Genomic DNA, 16732 nt, shown 5'->3' on the forward strand with positions numbered 1-16732 from the left:
GTGGTGGTAATTAATGATGATTTGCACATTTTAGTGATTTACAATTCCGTAGGCACTCTGCACAACATAAGAAACACCTCTCTTTTGTGAACCACAAAATCTAGTGCCCTGGCTATTTAAATACATGGCCTTTTATGCACGTGTCAGCCCTAGAGACAACTGGCACTGAGTGATTGCTCTACTGAAAAGAATTCGGTTTGGGTGATTTTAATGATTTTAATGCAGTTCTATTTTTTTTTTTTTTTTTTTTTGCAGGTTGTTCTTCAGGAAAAAAAAATGATTATTTCTTTGAATTCATGCCTGAGCCTTGTCTGTTTACTGCTGTGCCACTGGATTAAGACAGCATTGCCTCTGAATCTTGAAGACCCTAATGTGTGCAGCCATTGGGAAAGGTAACCATTCTCAAAGCAGCCTGAGGAATAATTGCCCAGAAGTTCCTCTGTATATTATCATTATCACTCTGACATATAAAATTAGAATTCAAGGAGACTGTGAAATTGCTTTTCTGTAAAAATCATTAGGCATATCTAATAGGTTGAGTAGTATTACTCACTTTGGTCTTATAGAATATATATTGTGTAGAAAAAAAAACCCTTGATAGATCTGATTCTAATACAGGTGCAATTGAAGACCCGGGGAAAACATTAATACCTCAATTAGAATGAAGTCCCTAAGGTCTTGCCTGCTCTGAATCTATTTTGCAGTAATTTTGGAGAGCTGGGCCTATGCTTGGGAACAATGAGGGAGCAGCGTGAGGCAGCAGGGAACAAAACACTACAGTGTTGGAATGTATGAGATAAAAAAATTGTGCCTTTGATGGCTTAAAAAGAGAGACCCCAGTTTTGGAGGATGGGGCAAGGCTCATGGAGGTAGTTTCCCCTGAGATGGTTCTTGAAGAGCTGAAAGATGAGTGGATAGCAATGGTTGGGAGAGATCTAGGAATCAAAGATAGCTTGAAACCCGTAGCTGTGGACCATTAGGACTGTGCCCAGAGCAAGTACAGTGCTGGAGGAGGGGGAGATTGGATGCATTGTGGGAAAAGCAGCTTATAGGTACAAAATTTGTACTGATTCCTTGCTCAACATTTGCCCAACATTTGCAGTGTCCAGGTTTCTGCAATTTGCAGTAGGAAACACAGAAGAGTGAAAAAACAAAAATTAAAACAAAAACAAACAAACAACAACAACACAAAAACCAGTCAACCTCAGGGATCTTGCCTTCCTTTTGGAACCAAAAATAACACAAGTGATTGGTGATATGTAGGACAAACATGATTGGTAGCACAAATCGAGTCTGCTCTGTTCTTATATGTTACTTTTATTCCCAAGAAATTATTTTTATTTAAAAATAACAATGTGAATGCAAGCATTTCAAACAAATTGAAGGTGCAAAGTACTAAAGGGTAAAATGTATTTGACTAGCTGGGAGTACAATTACATCAAACACTTGGTCTGGTTTTCATGTTACCCTCAGTACCATAATTAGCAAACCAGAGCTCACCTGTTGTCATGCTGTTAGGAAGCCCAAAGTCCATGCTGTTAGGAAGCCCAAAGTCCAGAAGTTCTTCTAGCACTTCAGTGGTGGTTCTTCTTTGGGATCTCTGGTTCCTTCCTCATAGCATTACTCTTTGGTAAGGCCTGGTCCTCCTCTCATTGATAGTGTTACAATAAGGACAACAAAAACAAAATTACTCATTCCATCAATGAAGTCATATATCACTATGAAATGTTAAGCTGTAAATATGTGTATAACATATTTGTAATATTAACTATTTTATGTAGAACTGAAGAGGAAAACAGCCTATTAATTATCTTTATGATTTTTACAGAACCTCCCCTAAGACATCTCACGAAGAGAGTATGCAATTAATATTAAAATAATAGAAATGAGTTTATGAATACACAAGTGGGTACATATCAAATTAGAAAAAGGAAAGACTACTGGTTGTTTAATTTCATAGAGGATGATAGCAGGAAAAGTCAAGTTTGTGAGATGTTCTGAAATAAGAATCAACAGATCTTGATGATGCATTGACTACAGGATGTGCAAGAGGTCTGCCGGAATTCAGCACCTACTGTGTGAAAGAGTAGAGGTTCATTGCACATAGGGAAAACTAAAAGGAGAGCGTGTTTGAGAGGGAAGAGAGTGTGTTTTTGCCATATTGTGTTCATAAAAAACAGCTTGAGTCATGGGCCTGGAAGTGTTTGGGATAGTAGATATGGGAGCAGCCAACATGATAAGATATGAACAAATAGGTTCTGAAGGAAAGAGTATTGGAGGGAAAAAATCCAAGGCTTCAAATAATCTAGTACCTGTTTATAGGTACAAAATGTGTACTGATTCCTTGCTCAACATTTGCCCAAGGCTGTCAATACATAAGAACTGTTTACCACTGATCCTTCCCTCTCTCCAGAACATATAATTACCATGTGAGTGAGTCTACTTCCTAGTAGTGTATGAGATGACCAAATACAAACATCCATTGGGATGGGGTATAGAGATCATGACAGATAGACAAGGGGCACAGTAATCTTTAAACTTCATATAATTCTGCAGTTGCACAACTGACTAAGGCAAACTCTCTCTTTGAGTGGGGAGAAATAGGGAAATGAGTTTTTAAAACGACTGCTAGAAAGGATTCAAATTGTAGTCTTATTGATAAGGTTCCTCTTTTAAGACTAATGATTTCTAGAGAAAAGGTAAAAGAAAGTGGAATTGTTTCTAAAGGAATGAAAAAGGTATACAAAGGTAAATTAAAATGATCAAATAAAGGTGCAGGTGATAGGCTCTGTATTTTCAAAATGGGCTTGAATTAAAATGAGGAGAGAAAATTAGCTCCAAGAATACAATTCTTGATAGTAGGGGGTCATTGTAGCCTTTTTTATTTAAAAGTCACCTGTACCCCATGGTTCAGAGCCATGGAATCACCCGGATCCTTGCTTCTCAGTGTGATCTGTGGACCTGGGTCCTGAGCTCATGAGAAACTCACTCTGGGCCCCACCCCAGCTCCATGGAGTCACAATCTGAATTTTAACAAGCTCCCCTGGGGATTTGTCTGCACATTAAATTTGAGAAGCATCAAACAAAAATGCTTCTATTAGTGCCCTTTAGTTGCACCCCCACTGATATCTGAATATTTATTTTCAAATAGAGTTGTGCCTTGTTTGAATGTGGCAATCGTGAGTCTAAGAAATTGTGCATAAAATGAAAAGAAAGAAAATGAAATCATTAAAAATACACAGGCATTTTTGTGATTAAAGGAATTCTGCACAACATCCTTTTGGAAAATGAATAATTGTGTGAAATTCTCTGTTCCTCCTTCCCATCCTCTTTTTCTATTCTGTGAATTGGAGCTCCTCTATCTAGTGAGGATTCTTCTCAAAAAAGCACTAAGAAAGAGAAACCACTCTTTGCCCAAACGTTCAATTACTAATACAGAAGTGGTAATAATAGAATCAGCAGTACTGAAGTGAGCTAAGAAATGATGATTATTACCATATCTGATTAAAGTAACAAGATAATTTAGGCAGATAACATGTAATTAACCACTTTGGAATGTGTCCAAGTGGTAATGGCTTCTCCCCACCCCCATTTTTTGACCTTAAATTAAATCTTGCTGGGGTTTCTCCTGGATAACACTTAATAGGTTAAAATCATGATGATGATATGTTTTCAGTGTGTTTGAGAAGATTCAACAAACAGCCAGGAGATAAGGAGTTTTGCATTCTAATGCTGAAAATAGTGCTGAATTGGGATCAGATTCCTTTTGCACCAGTTTGCTCCACACTGTCTGCTTTAGAGACTCTAAGTGTTTTACATGGTGACATTTGAGAGGTGATAGAGGTAGGATGGTGCCTGGTTATTCTGGTGTTAGTGTTGAATCTAGGCTGACTCACTAGCGCTGGGAGCTCATTTACCACAAAAACCAGAGTAGACTAGACAGTGGGAAGGTGTCTTCCCACTTTATGACTTGAGGAGCAGCTGCTGGAGAACATGGAGTTCCCTGCACTGTCAGCAGAGGAGCTAATTCAGTTCAAATAGTAGCCGGGCACTGGCCAGAGCAGTGATGATCAGAGGAGGTCAGCCTGCATCAAAGACATTTGTCTTCATGCTGCAAACTTAGGGCCTCCAGCAAGTGGGCCCATGAACAATGACAAACTAATTACCTGATGATAGGTGGGTATTGAGCAAATTAGATAAAGTCACTTACAGAACACTTGGCAATCATCATTTGAAGACCATATTTACTAACATGAAAAATGCTTATGATGTAGCCAAGTTTCAAAAATATAGGCATGGCATGATTACAATATGGAAAAAAATGTAAGTAAAACCCTCAAACTAAAAACTGAAAAACCCTAGAGAAGAAGAAGCAGAGCAAAACAGTATTGGTGGTTATTTAAAAGTTATAGAGTTCTCCGCTTCTTAAATTTTTTTTCCAAATTTTGCAGTATAATACCCTTAAAAATGAAGAAAGGGAGAGAGATAGAGATAGAGAAAGAGAAAGAAAAGAATTCTATACAGAAAAGAATGTATGAAAAAGTAACAGAAATGAAATTTAAGTTGGAGAGACTTGGCACACTTCTCCTACAAACTTAAGTGGAAGTTTCAGTTCCTGATTAATATGTTAAGTAATTTCTATCCAGTCAGTTCTGAATTTATTTTAGTGAAAAAAGTCAAAAATAAGGAGAAATGCTCAAAGCATAGTAAATTTTATACTTCTATTTTCCCAAACTTTATATATTTCTCTATGAAAACCATATCATATTACATTTAGCTTTTATGTGTTGACCTCTTTAAGATGGAGAGCGCACAGAGGGCAGGAACTGCATAGAAGTTGTCCAATAAATATTTGTTGAATTGGAATCCTAAATACTTTGACCACATTTTATAGAGAAGAGCTGTTTATGTCCTACACCAGAGAGGCATCCTGTGAAATGTGTGTTGTTAGTGAGCAACAAGTGGCAAGATGAGGAAATTAATGTACCTGAACATTTCCCCTTATTTAAGGAATCTTCATGGCTGGTAGAAGGGAAATGTTTTTCATGTTTGATTATGGAATCAGTTCCCCCACCCATCTCAAATGGAACTGGCCAGCATGCATTTGTTAATGATTACTTTTGCTTTCCAAGACATACAGACCTGAACATAATAATATAGTCTTTGGAACTTTCTGGGAATGTTCTATCTGGTCTAGATCCAACAAACTGATTGAGTTCAGCTCAATCACAGCCTGGTGGAAGAAGTGCTTTTCACCAGATTCATTCAGAGTGGTGGGAAGTCTCTTTCCTGCTGGTAGGACTGCACCTATACATCAGGTCCAGACATAGAAGACATTTGTTCACTCACCACTACTAATGCAAAAGAGGTTGATACAATTAGTCTGAAGATTCAGTTATCTATAAGTAGCTGGCCAGGTCAGAAAAAACTATTGACATGCAAGGCTTAGAATTGCACCAACTGGAACTTCAGGACACTGCTTTGGATCTGAGGAAAATATCAATAGCTTCTTGTGAGAAACAATTACAAGAACATTAATATTTTAGCAGAGGTCTCCTGTTTTACCCCAAATGAGTTATATCACAGTATACAGGCAGTTGTACGAACTATTCTCGTGTGAATCTATGTTTACAGGTAGCAACAAAGATCTTTTGGTGGGGTAGAAATATAGGTTGTATGTTAGAAATTTAGGATTCCAAATGGGAAGGGATCTTCAACACTGTCTGACCTCTTTATGTCAAGATGAGATAATTAAGACCCAGGGAAGTGAGGTTTTCTGTTGAAGGTCATCCAGTTCCTAGTGTCAGGTCAGATTATGACCTCACCTTCCAAGCCAGTGATCTTTTTAATAAGATCTTTTCTTTTGCCTAACATTTGTGAAAGATTCATGAATTTATCTAGAAATCAAATTGCATTATCCCCCAAAATGAAATATATACAAACATGTATAGTATGATTATTTCATATATCTCCTACTGAAGCCTAACTATATAAAAACTACCAGAAACCAGTTTCAGAAAGAAGACCCATTGTTTGTGAGGCCAGCACCACAGAGCTTTTTAAATCACAAGTTTCTGTCATTTGTCTAACCTGAACTCTTCATGCTGAAATCTCAACCTCATTCCCCCCATACCTTCTCTAGTGGATAGTTCCTATTAATGAACTTGAGCTATTGATTTGCTGCAAGTGGGTGTGTAATTGTGGCCCATTTTGTTTGTTAGCATGAAGACTTTAGTGGAAATCTTTAAGAAACTTAAAGCGAATAGAATAAATTGTTTACAAAAATAAAATTCTCCTGGTTTTCTTGTAGGGAGACATTAAGCTCTTGAGTATGTAGTAAACTTTAAAATTAAGAAGTATGGGACCAAGTATTGAATGTTCTTTGTATTTCATGGAAATAATCCACTCACATTTTGGAGCTGACAAGACTGTATGTTTTCACTCTAACAAGAAGCTGTTAGTGAAAACGTGTCAGAAAACAGAATGTTTAAGTAGCAACAAGCTGTTGGTATGATTGTTTCAGATTAATTGTCTCAGACATATGTTTAGAGCCAAGTTTAAAGAATTTTTTTTGTAGTTTTTATTTAGATGTTGTATATTCTCTTCTGCTGCCTGAGAAATAGAAGTAGGACAGGAACATGAAAGCAAATTATTCCAAATTCCCACCAGAGAAAAATGTTCTTTCTGATTTTTCAGAATCAGTAGCAAATATACTCTGTTATGAATACTTGAATTGTCTCTTTGCTGATTAACCTTATTATCTGCATGCAGAAGTAAATCAAAAACTTTTTTGTCGAAGGCCTTTGCTATCCCTGGAGCCCTGGGATAAGGGGAGGGAATTAAATACAAAAAAAAAAAAAAAAAAAATACAGTGAAATTCTTTAAATTGGTGAATATTCGGGTTTATAGTGAATAGTAAAAGTTGATTTCCTTTGAAATGTACAGAATGAAATCTTGTCATTGAAAGATATTGTTAATATTGGTCTTTGGGGGCTTCTTGTTCAAATAAAAACCTAAGAAAATATAGAGTTTCTCTGTTAAAAGTCAGTATGGAGTTGCAAACAATTTAGCCTACAATTGTTTTATAGTGTGGCTTATGTCATTATTGTAAAAAGGAAAAAATATGGATACTTTATTTTCCTTTTTTTTCCCCCCCAGCTATTCAGTAACTGTGCAAGAGTCATACCCGCATCCCTTTGATCAGATTTACTACACCAGCTGCACTGACATCCTAAACTGGTTTAAATGCACACGGCACAGGTAATGAAGACTCAGATATGCTTATGAGTTTGGCTATCTGGCAATGGAGTCAGATACCATCTAAGGTATCAGTTACTTGAGAACGTACAGCAATGCGTTCAGTGGCTAGTTATGGAGGGCTTACTATTGTCCTAGCCTTGCTCCTGATACAGGAAGACAGAGAGGTGGCCCATGCCACCAGGTTGACTTAAGGAATCACAACATAATCTCAGAAAATTTTCTGGAGTCAGCATAAAATAGGTTAAGACAAATTTTCTATGTTTCTTCTAATTTTTAAAAAATGTTTTGTTTTTTAGTTGTAGTTGGACACAATACCTTTATTTTATTTTATGTGGTGCTAAGGATTGAATGAGCTAGGTGCGCGCTCTACCGCTGAGCCACAAACCCAGCCCCCCTTCTTATTTTTTGAAAGTACTTTTTTTTGCCTACTTTTATTATACTTAAGAGCTCTTTTTATTAAAATAGAAATTTATTCTGACAAAATTGTGGGTCAAAAGAACTAACGTGTGATTTTTTTTTTTTTCTCTTTATATAGAATCAGTTATCGGACTGCCTATCGACATGGGGAAAAAACTATGTATAGGCGCAAATCCCAGTGTTGTCCTGGATTTTATGAAAGCAGGGACATGTGTGTCCGTAAGTAAGACGTTCATTCCTTATGAGATGCCCTTGCTTTTCTCAGTGCTGGTTTGCTTCTGTCAGTGACAGTGAGATGGAGGCCTGGGGAGATGGGGCATTGGGAACATTCCCTTTCACTCTTGATTGCTACTTTCTTGGCTTCTCTAAGGAGTGAAGCATCGACTGTATCCCCCTGTGGTATCAAAAGCCTTCAAATAAATATTGCTTGGAGAGAAAACAGCTCTTGCAGAAAGATGATTCAAGGTTGGATGTGGCCTTGCAGTTCTTCCATAAATGTTTCTTTGGAAATTGGTCAGAAGTCACTGCACTTAGGTCACAGAAGAGAACGGAGACTTAATTTTGCTGCTGCTGACCCCAGTTAACTTCTGGGAGGCTGATGTATTCTTTTCTGGTGCATAGAATGATGGGGGTTATTAAATGTAGGGGAGTGTTCACATTAAGAAATAACTAAGTATGAGTGACAAAGTACAACCTCATTTTTGGGGTCATTTCCCCTCATTTCTCCACTCTGCATCTCACCAATTTATTCTGAGATGTCCTGAGAGAGGTTTGGTATTTTATGACACATGTGGAAAATCCTAGAAGATTATAAAGGATGCAGTTTGCAGTTGAGGTTTCTTATTATTGTGCACAGGTCTCTTAGAGATCCTCAAGAACTATTTTACTCAAATTTTTTGGCTTGACATATAGCGAGAGGGCTACCTCCACTTTCTGAGTGGAGACACTAACGTTGATTAGCATAGAGACAAGGTTCTACTGTAATTTGCAGGCAACAGAAATGTCTGGACAGATCTGAGTTTGTGGAACTGGCTCTGCCATCACTCAGCTGGGTGGCCTCAGATAAATCATTTGGACCTTTTGTGTCTCATAGAAGACTTGGGTTCAGTACATACCTCAATTTCCTTCCAACTTTTAGATTCTATTCTTTGTGCAGATAAGGGCAGCTCCTCAACTTTGATTTAGAACCTATAGAGCTATACATGATAATAAGTGTACAAAACAATAACACCCCCCCCCAAAACCCAGAACGTGTAATTTGATAAAAAGAAGAAAATTTAAAAATACATTGTGAATGGCTTTCTGGGTCAGAAAATGTACTTTTGAAACATATTGCAATGCCAGTATATTATTGCATTATAGCTATTTATTTAACTTATTTCAACATTTAAATATTTATATAATTCCAAGTTAGACCTATTATGAACTACTCTGAAACCCATCATTGTGGTTATATACTTGTTCATGTTTTTAATTGAGAAAGGCTAAATTCCTGTAAGGAGAATTGCTGGGTCAGAAGCGTACATATTTCTAAGACTTTTGAATATTTCCAGTTTATATACACACTGACAGCAAATGAGAATGCCTTTTAGCTTTTACCGGGTGCCAATTTTCCCTTTGCAATTTTTTCTTAATTTGCATGTCTTTGATTAATAATGATGCTGAGTAAGAAAAATTACATGTTTATATCAAACATCTTAGAGAATAATCATGAACTGATCTCAGTTGGCCCTGGGCTTATGTGAAACTTTGAAAAGAAAGCAAAACTTAGCACACAGTGCTGAGGTGTGGAGACCTGGCTGGCCAGGCTGGCCCATTTCTAGAATCCTCTGTTGTTGTTATTTTGATGTCTGTAAAGCATACTTGTCAATACACAGAGACACTACTTTTGTCTTCCAGGATGCATTTATATTAACTCAGATCATAGGACCTATTCAGAAAGCCAAGATGCTATGTCACACCTTACACAGAGTTGGAGGGGTTTTCTTCCCTCTATCTTTTGGCCCTGCATCATCTTCTTGAAGGCCGGCAGGCAGGTGGGAAGCAGATTTTATTGGCCACCTGTTACAGGGAGTGTGGATCCAAGCAAGGTCAGTTAGAGTTTCAGAGTTTCAGAGCCAGAGCCTTTCATAGCTCAGCCTCTCTGTTATTTGATTCAATAGTGCAGCCATTCTTGGAAAGTTAAGGAAGTTCATATAGTGCCTGGAATTTTATTGGTCAAAATAAATCTTTGTCTTCTATCAGACAGATTGCAAGGTGACCCCTGGACTGCTTGGATGGACACCTTTGGCATTTTCCATTGGAATTCTCTTTTTCTTAGGCCTCCCAGCTGACCAGCTGCCCCTGGAGACTAAAACATTTTCCCTTTAGATATGTTAATATATTTAATCAGCTTACTTTCTCCTCTCACAGCCTGGGAGCTATTTGGTCTCTTTAAGAGTATTTTGCATCTCTTGACTGTGATATCTTGATTTCTTTACTGAACCCCCAGAGATAGATTGCCTTCTTCTCTCACTTCCCTGTTTTTGGGGGTGCCTGGTAGTCACTCTTCTGTGCTCTCACAGCTGGCTCTAGTGAAGCACCCTTGTGAATGGAGAAGGAAGAGCAAACACAGGATTTTGGGTCGTGTTTTTTATCAGCTCTTTTTCAACCAGGTTTTGCTGGCAGGAGGATAGCACAGTCACCATGTTTAACTGTTTCCAGTTCCCAAAGGAATGGAAATGCAGGAGTCAGTCCTTGTTTTAGTTTAATGTTTGGTACTCAGTTTACCTGCAAGGCAAAAAAGGATGCTTTTATACAAATAAATGCCTGTATTTGAAGAGAGTTTCTTTTGTGTAGCCCCTTCAGGGGAGCTGAATCCCATCCTCCTGTTCCTCCACACAGCCTGGGCACAGTAGATGGCACTGCTGAGGGCTATTCTGGAGGCTTGACCTGGGCTTACCTTCTGCCCTTTCCTGTGGGGACCTGGCTGGCCCACCCAGCTCTACTGTAAGCAACCTGTACTTTTGGTTCTTACCTTTCCCTATCCTCCTTCCTAGCTTCAAAGATTAGAAAGCTTTACAAATATTAAAACTGAATGGGAATAGGAAAGACAGTAGAATGAATCAGACAACTTTCCTGTGTTCATATATGAATACACAACCAGTGTAACTCCACATCATGTACAACCACATGAATGGGAAATTAGGCTCCATGTATGTATAATATGTCAAAATACATATTTTACTGTCCTGTATAGCTAAAACAAACAAACAAACAAATAAATAAATAAATAAATAAATATTCTGTCTACTTGAAAACAAAACAAAAAACCCTAGCTCTTCATCAGGAAATTGTTAAGGACATGCATGCTAAAGTGTCATCTTTTCTAGTCCTCCTCCTCTGGAGAGTTGCCTAATATTTCAGAGCTGGCCATTGTTACAGGGCAGAGGCCTGCTGTGAAAGTGAGGCAGCGTGGAGACCCATTCTTACATCAAGCCAAAAAAATTTCAGACATGTTGCTCAGAGAAACAGGTACAAGTGTATCCAAAGGATAGGCAAGGGGAAAAGGGGATACCCTCAAAGGAGAGAGTGGGTTCTTTCAGATGGGAGAGGGACAGCGTGCCCTTCCTGCCCTCCAGTTTTATTGGGGATCTCAGGGAAGTTTCGAGAAAGTCCTGCCCAGGTCCACCTTTTGACTGTCAGTATGGCATCAGACTTTCAAGTCCCTACCCCACATGACAGCTCTAGATTAGTTTGGCTCATGCTGCTAGTTCTAATTGGAACCTGTTCAAAGATTTTGAAGTTAGGGGGAATTACTTATCAGGAGGGCTGAAGGTAAATTGCCTTTCCTTTCTTTCTTTCTTTCTTTTTTTTTTTTTTTTTTTTTTTTTTTTTTTGTGGTGCTGGGGATTGAACCAGGGCTTTGGGCATGCGAGGCAAGCATTCTACCACCTGAGCTATGTCCCCAGCCATAAATTGCTGTTTTAAATTGGGCGCAGTGGCACATGCCTGTAATCCCAGTGGTTTGGGAGGCTGAAGCAGGAGGATCAAGTGTTCAAAGCCAGCTTCCTTTCCTTTTAAAAAAAGAAAGTATGTGGGGGCTAGCACAGTGGGCTCTGTTTATAGAATTATTCCTTTAAACTCATGTTCCCACCACTCAAGTCTGTTCTCTATCAGCAGGGACAATGGAGGGGTGGCCTCAGAAAACACCTAGCCAGGCTCACCTTGGTGAAGGGTCTATTAATAGTGTCTCAGAACTGTAAGAATAGTGTACAGAGACCACAGAATAGGGTGCTAGGGCCATGCGGTTTAGTGGAACTTCTGCTTGGGAAGAATGCAGGTTTCTAGTCTACTTTTCCATGTAAGAGAATTCATTGTTTCTTATAACAAGTCATTTCTTCCCCTTCTTCATAGGAAAAATCAGATTCAGCACAATGGATTCAACTCAATCAATTTTAACATTCATTGATTTGGTATCTATAATGTAAAAACCAATGGGCTGAGCTCTGGAGATTATAAAGGTATCTGAGTCAGATATACTTCCTGATCCTAAAGTGCTTCTCCTAAGCTCTTTTAAAATGTATTTAAGGCAACAACAAAGTTATAGTTAATCCTACTGAGTGCTTTCTATGGGGCGGACACACGTATTATCTTATTTAATTCCTAGAAGATCACTTTGAGGCAGATATAATTATACTCATTTTATAGATGAGGAAGCTGAGCCTTTGAGACATTAAATAACTTTTCCAGTTTGATCAATTGGTGGTGAATGGTGGGGGATGGTGCTGATATATGCTCTAAATGGAAAATGAGATGCTTAACCAAAATAAAAGAAATGAAAGTGACAGAACATTTGTATGAACCAAGGGTTATCTAACACCTGTGTATATTTTGTTAATAATTTCTTAGTTCCATTATGGTTACCTGACTTCATAGATTAAAACAAACAAACAAATAAACAAAGACTTTTATTAGCTAATTTGAAAAGCAGTCAATAAATTTACTTTTATTCACAAATTCAATTCTATGTACTCTACATTCAAGTCTTTCTTTTTTTTGATATGGAATGCACATCTTTTAAAAAAACTTATGTTTTTATTAGTGAGTTATAGTTATATAATTATAAATGCACCTAACATAATTTACTCCATTTCAATCCCCACTACTTGTTCTTTTTTATCCCTTGTTTTCCTTGATTCCCTTTTTTTTACTCCTCTCTTCTCCCTTTGATTTTTATGAGATCGCCCTTTTTTAATCCTTATTTCTCTCTAGCTTCTGCATATGAGAAAAAACATTTGACCCATGACTTTCTGAATCTGGTTTATTTTACTCAGCATGATGAGCTCCAGTTTCATCCCTCTACCAGCAAATGACATAATTTCATTCTTCATGACTGGGTAAACTCCATTGTGTATATATAGTACATTTTCCTTACCCATTTTTATTGATGGGCACCTACACTGGTTCTGTAACTAGGCTATTGTGAATTGTGCTGCCATAAACATTGGTATGCATGTATCACTATAGTATGCTGATTTTAGTTCTTTTGGATAGAAACCAAGGGGTAAGATGGTTGGGTCATTTGGTGGTTCCATTCCTAATCTTTTGAGGAGTCTCCATACTGCTTTCTAGAGGGATTGCACTAATTTGCAGCCCCACCAACAAGGTGTAAGTGTATCTTTTCTCCCACATCCTCACCAGCAATCATTGTTATTTGTATTCTTTCTTTTTAAAGTAACTATAATCAATGAAATAGTGTTCTTTTGAAACTGGATTTTTAAAAGTTCTCTAAAAACAAAGAACTTTAGAGAAACTAAATAAATAGATCACAAATGTGTTGATTGAGGCCAACCAACCTCATAGGTGTACTTGGTGGGTGTTCAGGATAGTGCTTACTGCTACATAAGTACCTTCCAGAAATCTAGCACAGGAGCCTAGGCAGGTGCTTCCTCCTTCTCCGTACTTTCAGTAAGAAGGGTAGCTCAGAAAGATCTTGAAATTTCTTCACTTACACTTTCATGGCTGGGGTGGCCTGGGGTTTATGGAAACTGTCTCAAGATATGGCTCCTTTTCCATGTTCACATACAACAGGCAGCTGGTACCCACTGAAGTGGTAGTTCATTTCATCAGCTGTGGGGTTTCTTGGAGGGAAAAAATCTAGTTTTCTTATGTATGAAGCACAATGAAGAGACCAGCTCTGCTTCTGACTGAAATGTGCCAGCGGAATATCTGGGAGGCTGTTAAAATTCAGGTTCTATTTTTGTAGGTCTTGTCTGGGGCCCAAATATATGTATTTCTATTGAATTTTGAGGCTGTGCAGAAGCTGCTGGTCCACAGAGCACACTTTGAGGAACAGGCTTTTTTTCTTGCAGATAAAGGCCTGTTATCAGGCATGAAGAACAAACAAGAGAGTGGTGTATGGCAAGGCAAGAAGCCTTTTCTAAGAAACTGGTTGACAAAGAGAATGGGTTGGAAAAATTTTCATAAAGAAGACTACTAGGACATAAAGAAATCTGTGATTGAGGAGATTTTACTCTGGTCATAAATTTAATTAAACCCTAATTTAATTCATCCTTGGATTAGTATTCTTGCCTAATCTGTGTTAAGAAGCACTATGGATGTGTTTGTTTATTTTTTATTTGGAGAACTTTAAGTATTAATGAGGAAATGTTTTTAATGTATATGTGTATGTGTACATGTATATATGTGTATGTGTTTTCATATGTGTGTGTGTGTGTGTGTGTGTATACAGATACATGTTTTTTAATGCCACAAAAATGACCTCTTAAAAAGTGCTATCAATTAAAATCTCAGGTACCTAAATAAATATTGACTCAGACATGCTCCAATATATTTTTATTAACATAATCAGTTTTATAATAAATATTCCTGTTGTGTACATTGCTATTTTCTGTGGTTCTTCATGAGATGGCTGCGAGTTAGCCAATACTTTTTGTTACCTACATCGATCCTAATGAATATATAGATCTACAGTTATGTTAAGGAGAGAGGGAAGTAAGAAGTGTGATAGTTTAAAAGTTTGTGGTTGAGAAACCTCTGGATACTGTTCTCCTCTTTCCATATACTCATCATCTGACCATAAATGCACATTCAAGCACCTAAGCATCATGTGCATGGCCACATATAGTTTTCCAAGGAAAACTGTTACATTTATTACTTAATCTTCCTGGCTTCCTAGAAAAAAAAGGCTCAGATTCTCAACCTAGAATGGAAGAAACAGGCAAATTAAACACAGAACAAATCCCAAAGCTACCTTGTATGTACAGTATCCTTGAATACTGGGTTTAATTTCTATGAACATTACTTTCTTATGTGTAAGGTGTGTTTTAACAGCTATTAATCACATGGACTTACTGTTAGGATCAAGTAAGACATGAAAGTGTTTTGAACATTGTGAGACACTTGCATGTATAGTATTACAAACTGAAAGTGAGGGTTCTTGCTTTGGTTTCAATAGTGTTTGGATATCAGTTAAAAATACTCTGGAATCATTCTACCATAGCTCTAAGTTATATAAACATTAAGTTGAAAGATTTTCATGAAATTAAATAATTCCATGAAATTTCTTTTTGTTCTTTATTATTATTACTATTTCAGCAATGAGTTGAACCCAGGGCCTTGCACATGCTAGGCAAGTCCTCTGCACTGAGCTACATACCAGTCCTGTTTTAGTATATTTTGAGACAGGGCATCCCTAAGATGCACAGGCTGGCCTTGAACTTGTGATTCTCTTGCCTCAACCTCCCAAATTCAGATTACAGGCATGTGCTACTGTGCCCAGCTTCACAGCAATTCTTTATCATGAATATCAAGCTGACTTGCCAAAACTTGAAGTGTGCATCTCAATTAATTAATTTATTTCCATGTGTTTGTGATTACTGTGATTAGAGATAATTAATATAATCAGTTCCTGTCTAGTCATATAAAATGCATTTTCATTTGCTTTTTCTCTGAATAGACAGCGTGTTCTTGAAATGAAAAAGCCCATTTTTGTTTTTTGATTCTAAATCTGTAATACACACATAGCCATTTTAAATTTGAAATGCAATCAAGTTTAAATGTGGAATTAATTTTTATAACAAAAATACTTTGAAAAAATTTTGCTTCAAAATTATAAAGGCAATGATTTCTTGGTACAATAAGCCAGACCACCTGGGTATTCTAATTGCTATTTAGTATTGTTAAATGTTTAGTTTTTGGTGTGTGTGTGTGTGTGTGTGTGTGTGTGTGTTGGTGTGCCTATGTACATGAGCATGTGCAATGTAGGAAAGCCTACCTAGAAATTCACTTTGAATTTATAATTAATATTTGACTTACTAGCATTATACATCCAAAAATCTAGTTGCTTTTTATGCAAAATTCAGCTTATAGATGTTTTTCATTCATCAGACTCACAAATTTTAATAAAATATGGAGGACTTTGTCTACTGCTTTACAAACTTAAACACCTTGAAGTTTTTAAAATGGAGTTTACACATTTTATAAGTTTGATTTTCATTTTAATTAACTCATCTTCCAAACTGACAGAACTTCCTGTGTATTTAAATAAATTTTATAAATCTTATAAGGCTTAATTGTAAATAAAATGAAATCTTAGATTTTTAAAAATGTTTTAATATTTAGTATTCAACTCTAAAGTAGCATTGTACATCAATTGTTTTATAACATATTTAAAAACTGAAATTAGAAGGCTGACCTTTTATTCTACAGACATATTTTCTTAAATATTACAAATAATTTTTTAAAAGTAAAACTATGAACACTATACATTTTGATTATACATATAAGTAGATTTCTGTACATAATTCAAAATCTTAACAAGGTCAAAAGATAGTTACCCTTTAAGCAAATAATCATGCATCTTATGTTTTTTAGTTTATTTTTTAATATAATTTGGTAATCTCCTTTTTTACTTGTTGACTTTTTCTGGATACCTACCTTTATTGTGGTAAAAAATGACATTACATTTATCATCTTAACCATCCTAAAGTGCACGGTCTAGTAGTGGTAATATATTCACATTGTTGCGCAACAGATCTCTGGATTTTTCATC

General features: G+C 36.9%; 1 protein-coding gene across 1 annotated transcript in view; it reads left to right on the forward strand.

Annotated features, from left to right (window-relative positions):
* Positions 1-261: 261 nt before the first annotated feature.
* The window catches only part of Megf10 (multiple EGF like domains 10), a 116433-nt gene continuing 99962 nt past the window's right edge, over positions 262-16732 (forward strand). The window contains exons 1-3 of the mRNA XM_076855908.1: positions 262-392; positions 7159-7260; positions 7796-7896. Of these exons, the coding sequence (XP_076712023.1) occupies positions 277-392; positions 7159-7260; positions 7796-7896 (319 nt within the window). The 5' untranslated portion in view covers positions 262-276. The remainder of the gene's footprint in view (positions 393-7158; positions 7261-7795; positions 7897-16732) is intronic.

The sequence above is a fragment of the Callospermophilus lateralis genome, chromosome 5 (genome assembly GCF_048772815.1).
Source record: "Callospermophilus lateralis isolate mCalLat2 chromosome 5, mCalLat2.hap1, whole genome shotgun sequence".
Classification (NCBI taxonomy): Eukaryota; Metazoa; Chordata; class Mammalia; order Rodentia; family Sciuridae; genus Callospermophilus; species Callospermophilus lateralis.